This window comes from Alosa sapidissima, chromosome 16, assembly GCF_018492685.1.
Source record: "Alosa sapidissima isolate fAloSap1 chromosome 16, fAloSap1.pri, whole genome shotgun sequence".
Lineage (NCBI taxonomy): Eukaryota > Metazoa > Chordata > Actinopteri > Clupeiformes > Clupeidae > Alosa > Alosa sapidissima.
Genome location: NC_055972.1, coordinates 3,707,004 through 3,714,185, shown reverse-complemented (window position 1 = coordinate 3,714,185; position 7,182 = coordinate 3,707,004). Strand labels below are relative to the sequence as shown.

Sequence of the window (7,182 nt, the reverse complement as noted above, 5' to 3'; positions counted from 1 at the left end):
GTACAATACACATCATTAACACAAACACACCCATCTATCACACATACACTGAGGCTTTGTATAAGGATGAAAGCACATATTTGGACATCTTATGTCTTTTTTCTATTTCTCACACTCACACTCACACACACGCACACACACACACACATGTACGCACACACACGTACGCACAGAGCCTTTCTCTGCCTCTCTCCAGGATACAGCATAGCCTCCTAGTTTGATTGCATCAGTTGAGTCAGAAATCTCCCAGACACGTCCCGTGTGTGTGTGTGTGTGTGTGTGTGTGTGTGTGTGTGTGTGTGTGTGTCATTGACCGTTTTTTTGATTCCACTGTAGATCTACCCTCCCATCAACGTGCTGCCGTCTCTGTCCCGTCTGATGAAGTCGGCCATCGGAGAGGGCATGACGCGCAAGGACCACGCCGACGTCTCCAACCAGCTGGTAAAGAGCCCACCAATCAGCACAGGGAGCTCAACTGCTGACCTATCAGCACAGGGGAACATAGGCTTAGCATAAGAGCTGACCAATAAGCACAAGGAACATAGGCTTAGCATAAGAGCTGACCAATAAGCACAGGGAACACAGGCTTAGAATAAGAGCTGACCAATAAGCACAGGGGAACATAGGCTTAGCATATAAACTGACCTATCAGCACAGGGGAAGATAGGCTTAGCATAAGAGCTGACCAATAAGCACAGGGGAACATAGGCTTAGCATAAGAGCTGACCTATCAGCACAGGGGAACATAGGCTTAGCATAAGAGCTGACCAATAAGCACAGGGGAATATAGGCTTAGCATAAGAGCTGACCAATAAGCACAGGGAACACAGGACAGGGAAGATGCACCTGGCACTTAGCTGACCAATCAGCAGAGTAAATGAGCACAGTGCTGACCTGTCCAGATGTCTTCTGATTGCTGATTTCCCTCTCAGTGGGTCTCTCTTCATCTCTCACTCTATTTCTCCTCAGTGGGTCTCTTCATTCTCTCACTCTATTTCTCCTCAGTGGGTCTCTGTTCATCTCTCACTCTATTTCTCCTCAGTGGGTCTGTTCATCTCTCACTCTATTTCTCCTCAGTGGGTCTCTTCATTCTCTCACTCTATTTCTCCTCAGTGGGTCTGTTCATCTCTCACTCTATTTCTCCTCAGTGGGTCTGTTCATCTCTCACTCTATTTCTCCTCAGTGGGTCTCTGTTCATCTCTCACTCTATTTCTCCTCAGTGGGTCTCTTCATCTCACTCCATTTCTCCTCTTGGTTTTTTCACTCTCTTACTGTGTTGCACTTCTTCCATTCTTCTCCCTCCCTCTTCCCCCCTACCACCCCCCCCTCTCTCCCTCTTAACTTGTGCCCCCCCCCTCTCTCTCTCTCAATTGTCATTGTAAATTGAAGCTTTATTGGCATGACTCAATTAGCGGTGTTACCAAGGTTAAACATATAACAAAACTACACAGATACAATATCTGTTTAAAAATAAAAAAAAATACAAAAGAAATAATAATAATAACAACAAAATCTCTCTCCCTCTCTCTCTCGCTCCCTCTCCCTCTCCCTCTCTCCCTCTCTCTCTGCAGTATGCGTGCTATGCCATTGGTAAGGACGTGCAGGCCATGAAGGCTGTGGTGGGGGAGGAGGCCTTGACCTCTGATGACCTTCTGTACCTGGAGTTCCTGCAGAAGTTTGAAAAGAACTTTATCGCTCAGGGTAAGCTTACAGAGAATCCCCTCACGTGTGTGTGTGTGTGTGTGTGCCACACATACACAAAGACTTCGATTTCTCTGGAGGTCATGGAAGTGCAGAAAAATAGTATAGAACTCTGGGTAAATGTTGTATTAGTCTGATGCAGACCTTTCCGAACTAAAGGTCTTTGTGTTTGTGTGTGTTTGTGTGTGTGTGTGTGTGTTTAACACACTTAGTAGGAAAGCTTTGCCTTGCATAAAGACCTTCGTGGTCATTGATGCTTGCTTTCTCTTCAGATCCTTAGCAGTCACTCACGGGCTTGTTTGAATAATCCATGATCTTCATTTCCCTCCGCCAGCTAAGGGCTGTGTTCTGTCTCATCACAAAATGGCCATGTTTGCAGGGAGGCCTGCCACTGTAGAACAAACTGCCCCGTCTCACACACACACACACAAAGGCCCGCGTCTGAAGAGCAATTCAACATGGAGGTGCTTTGTTCTCCACAGGGCTTAATTTATTTGTGGATGGTGGTGACAGTAACGACAGCTAGTCACTCCTCTTCCTCTGTGTGTGTGTGTGTGTGTGGCTGTAAAGATTTTTACAGATTTCAGATAAACGCAGTTTCCAACACTCCATCTTTCTCTCTCTCTCTCTCTCTCTCTCTCTCACACACACACACACACACACACACACACACACACACACACACACACACACACACACACACACACACACACACACACACACACACACACACACACACACACACACACACACACACACACTCGATTAACCAGTAGAAGGGCAGAAATTGTCCTTGTGTCTCCCAGTGGTCCTGAGCCCCCGCCCTTATAAGTGCCATTGTGAGCTTGTCTTATGCTGCCTCTGTTCATATCTATTCATATCTCTTTGTGTCAGTGCGCCATTGTCTGCTGCTCAAAAGCTTCTCCATCAAAAGACACTAATTGAGTAGTTGCGCTCTAGCCTCTCCGAGAGATATGAGCTGTAAACTCTCATATCACATGGCGAGCCTTTAAACTCCCTCCATGGTTTGTTTACATGGCGAGCCTTTAAACTCCCTCCACGGTTTTACATGGTGAGCCTTTAAACTTCCTCCACGGTTTGTTTACATGGTGAGCCTTTAAACTCCCTCCATGGTTGGTTTACATGGTGAGCCTTTAAACTCCCTCCAGTTTGTTTACATGGTGAGCCTTTAAACTCCATTGGTGACTGCTACTGTAAATACAGTAAATCAATCAGACAATCCCTGTGGGAGCAGCTTCTGCCCCATTGTGTTTATATGTATGTATATGTGTTTTATATGTATTTTTATGTGTTTATTAGGGCTGTCAATCGATTAAAATAAAAATAATCTAATTAATTACATACTCTGTGATTAATTAATCTAAATTAATCGCATATATGACTTTTGCTGTGAAAGTATTTTAAATATTTAAATTCAAATTAATCATTGAATAATCAGCATTAGTTACATTAAAGTTCAAAAACTCTTTTATTATTATTTTAATAATGGTAATAAAAATGTATGATATGACCTAATATGCTGAGGAAATAAATTCAAAAGTGCTTCGGGAAGAAGTTTTTCCATCATCCATCATCTCCATCATACGCATGGTGTACGTGTAGCTGAGTGGTTAAATGGGAATGTGGTTTGGTTGCCTCGGCAGGTCCCTATGACAACCGGACGGTGTTTGAGACGCTGGACATCGGCTGGCAGCTTCTGCGTATCTTCCCCAAGGAGATGCTGAAGAGAATCCCCCAGAGCACACTGGCCGAGTTCTACCCCCGCGAGTCCACCACTCGCCACTGAAGCCCCCACTCTTACCCCCGACCGAAGGCCTACTGCCCTCTGGGTGGAATGGAGGGAGGACACACACACACACACACACACACACACACACACACACACACACACACACACACACTCGTCCCCTCCCTTTCCTCCAGTTTCAACCCAGAGAAATGGGTTTAGTTAGTCGTGTAGTGCTATGTGTTGTGGGTATGTGTGTATGTAGATGTGTGCAAGCCTGATTGTACGTTTGTGTGTGTGTGTGTGTACACGTTTTACCTGTATCTGTGTGCACCTGTCGGCAGGTTATTTTGGCTGTTGTGCTTTCATGTTTTGTTTGTTTCTCCATTGCAGTTTGCAAAAAGATGATAATATTTATGAAGGTCCCTCATGATTGCTGTTGTATTTATTCTGTCGTCAGCCCCAAACGAAGATGGAAGTCCAACACGTTTGATCTTAAAGGGAACGTAGTGTATCTTTCACTCACCCTCTCGCTCCTTAACATTCTCTTTGGCTTTCAACCTGAGATGCAACTCAGGGGTCATTGTGTAACTGATCTACACATGTGAGCAAGAGCAATATGATTTCATCATATTGGACCATGGAATGGTTCCTAATTGAGCTAGTACCTCTCCATACCCATCACCTTCTCATCATGTTTGTCAGTCTTATTTTCTCTCTCTCTCTCTCTCTCTCTCTCTCTCTCTCTCTCTTTCTCTCTCTCTCTCTCTCTTTCTCTCTCTCTCTCTCTCTGGCTCTTTCAGTCATAGGCTACTGTATTAGACTGAAAATGGTTAAGATGTTTACATTATTCGTGTTCTGACTGCAGTGGGCTGTGACATTAACTAAGACACTGAGCATTCCTTTGTCATCACCAATCCTTGAAATGATTTATCTTTGTGGTTTACCCTTTTATGATACTACCCTTTCCGAAAATGAATAAATTATATTATTCTCACTGTATGTTTTGCCATGTCTTCTGTTACTGTGTTGCAATATGTAGATTACATCAGTGGAAAATGGCCTATACACGGGTTTCCCGTTTACCAACAAAACTGTGTGCGCAGCCGTGGGGCAGAAGACGCTTGGTGGCCGTCCACCAGGGCTCTCAAGTTTTGAAGTTGAAGGAGTGAGACTTTGTTTCTCAGGGGGGAGGGGGCGTGGCATTGGCACAGTGCCACACCCCCTCCCCCCTGATCGAAGTACATGAAAGTCCTACGTCTGCTTGAACTACTCGTGGCGCCACGCCCCCTCCCCCCCGATCAACAGAGACCCACCCTCCCCATGTCCCATAGACCCAGCTTCATGAGAGAGCACAAATTCCATTATTTCAAACACACTGTTTTATTTATTCTAGAATCCTACAGTAAATAATAATAAATAATAATAACATAAATTATAATAATAATTTCACCCAAATGGGCCCTTTGAACAACAGTGGCTCATTCTGCTCTATAAACAAACAGAAAACAACCAAATGAGAAAAAGCACATTTAGCCCCAAAATGGTCTCTTGAACAGCGGTGGTTCTGTCCGTGTGTGTGTGTGTTTATGAGTGATGTTGTGTGTTGTAAGTGTTTGTGGCAGATTTTGATGCCTTGATGACTGATACTGGGGGCTCCCATTTAAAGCACTGTGGTTCAATGTCAGCCATTTTCACAGTCATGAGGCCATCCTTAAAAATATTCTTGTTTGCAGTAACAGCCAAAAAAATGGGTCGGAAGGTAGGTCAATATTTTTTTTTTTTCAAGATTCAAAGTAAAAAAAAAAGTACAATTTTGGTCATGGTCATTACGTAGGTATGAATTTAAACAAATGTGCATATTGTGACGTAACTGACTGGGTCCTCAACCGGTGCCTTCAGGCGCATCACTGCAAACCTCAATCTGATGCAGGTTATGTAGACCAGCCTTTCTCAAACTTCTTTGACCTGAGGCCCAGTCATGGCAGACTTTGGGGTCATAGGGCTCATCTACACGTGCCCAACCCCACTCCCTCCAAATCAAATTGTAATTATCATTATCACAATCATTATTATGCCTATATTGTTATACATGCACTTTCACTTAAATGTTTTGTGACATGCACATCAGAGGACTGCTTTACTAATGTAAGATATAATTAGTTTCATTGCTTTTGCATGGTTGCATGATGCTTGCATAAGAAAAAAAATACTTTGTGTGCTATTGTTTTGGGATGTTTCCCTCATGCAAGCATCATACATTGGTAGGAAATGGAGAAAAAAATACATGTTTTTTAATGAAGTTTAATTTGAATGCCTGAATGTAAGGATTCAGGAAACACAATACCAGCTTTTTTGGTGAGCAGATAGGCGTAAATCACTGATCTGTTGATCTTTAACAGATAGAAAGAAGGCTACAATAGCTTTTGGCCACGTTATATTCAAATTTGACTATATACAATACTCAGTGCAATACAGTGTATTATACAGTCTCTGCTCTGTTTCTATGGAAGTTCCAAAAATCAACGTTGTTCTATTAAGTGTCGTTAAACAATTAAATAGCATTCAACAGGTTGAAGCGGAGCTTTGATACCAACGTTATCGATTAGTTTCAGTTTCTCTCGCGCAGACGCCTGCATTGAACGCTCATAGCCTACTAGTACAGCGGTTAAGCCCTCAAATCAAGGGGAATTGTGCACTTTTTGAAAGAAACATGAAACTTCTACCATAGTTAGGTTATACCATAAGGTTTATTTTCAGATTTGGAGGGAAGTCAAATTTGACCTCTGAGACCCGGGAGAGGTCAAATCCAAGATGGCCGCCAACAATATTCAAAAGTGCCTCACGTTGGAACCAAATACAGTAGAAAAACACTTAAAGGAGAATTCCGGTGTGATATTGACCTAAAGTGTATTGAAACATGATACCGAGTGTGAACGTATGTCTCATAGCCCATCTCGACTTGTCCCCTGCACTCCAAAATCTGGCGCTAGTTAGCCGATGCTACCAACAACTTTTTCAGTAGTGGTGCTTCGGCATCGGGCTAGCCATGCAAATAAATCACTGTTTTACACCCATTTACGAGGCTCAATGTATCTCCACACTTCATTGGTAGACTTCCTAGGGCCCTGACATTTAAAACGAGACATTGAGAACTTTGAAAAAGCACTGGTAGTTTACTTACAAGACGATTTATACAGACAGTATCTTCACGAAGTTTAAAGTTTGCAGCCATCTTGAATTTAGTCACGATAAGTCGAGCAACGAGTAAGAATGAACAGGTATGATAAGGGATCAGATTCCAAAAATAATTCAGTGGAAATGCATGGATTCCAGTTTCTTCCAGTAGCAGCAACTGGAATCCATGCATTTCCACTGAATTATTTTTGGAATCTGATCCCTTATCATAGCTGTTCATTCTTACTCGTTGCTCGACTTATCGTGACTAAATTCAAGATGGCTGCAAACGCTAAACTTTATGAAGATACTGTCTGTATAAATCGTCTTGTAAGTAAACTACCAGTGCTTTTTCAAAGTTCTCAATGTCTCGTTTTAAATGTCAGGGCCCTCGGAAGTCTACCAATGAAGTGTGGAGATACATTGAGCCTCGTAAATGGGTGTAAAACAGTGATTTATTTGCATGGCTAGCCCGATGCCGAAGCACCACTATTGAAAAAGATGTTGGTAGCATTGGCTAACTAGCGCCAGATTTTGGAGTGCAGGGGACAAGCCGA

General features: G+C 43.0%; 1 protein-coding gene and 1 long non-coding RNA gene across 2 annotated transcripts in view; one reads left to right on the top strand and one right to left on the bottom strand.

The window, feature by feature from the left end:
- Positions 1–4,450, top strand: part of atp6v1ba (ATPase, H+ transporting, lysosomal, V1 subunit B, member a) — a 44,503-nt gene extending 40,053 nt beyond the window's left edge. The window contains exons 12-14 of the mRNA XM_042065477.1: positions 337–441; positions 1,572–1,701; positions 3,366–4,450. Of these exons, the coding sequence (XP_041921411.1) occupies positions 337–441; positions 1,572–1,701; positions 3,366–3,508 (378 nt within the window). The 3' untranslated portion in view covers positions 3,509–4,450. The remainder of the gene's footprint in view (positions 1–336; positions 442–1,571; positions 1,702–3,365) is intronic.
- Positions 1–6,200, bottom strand: part of LOC121685155 — a 13,182-nt gene extending 6,982 nt beyond the window's left edge. Inside the window, exon 1 of the long non-coding RNA XR_006023275.1 lies at positions 6,093–6,200. This is a non-coding gene — a long non-coding RNA (uncharacterized LOC121685155). The remainder of the gene's footprint in view (positions 1–6,092) is intronic.
- Positions 6,201–7,182: the final 982 nt, after the last annotated feature.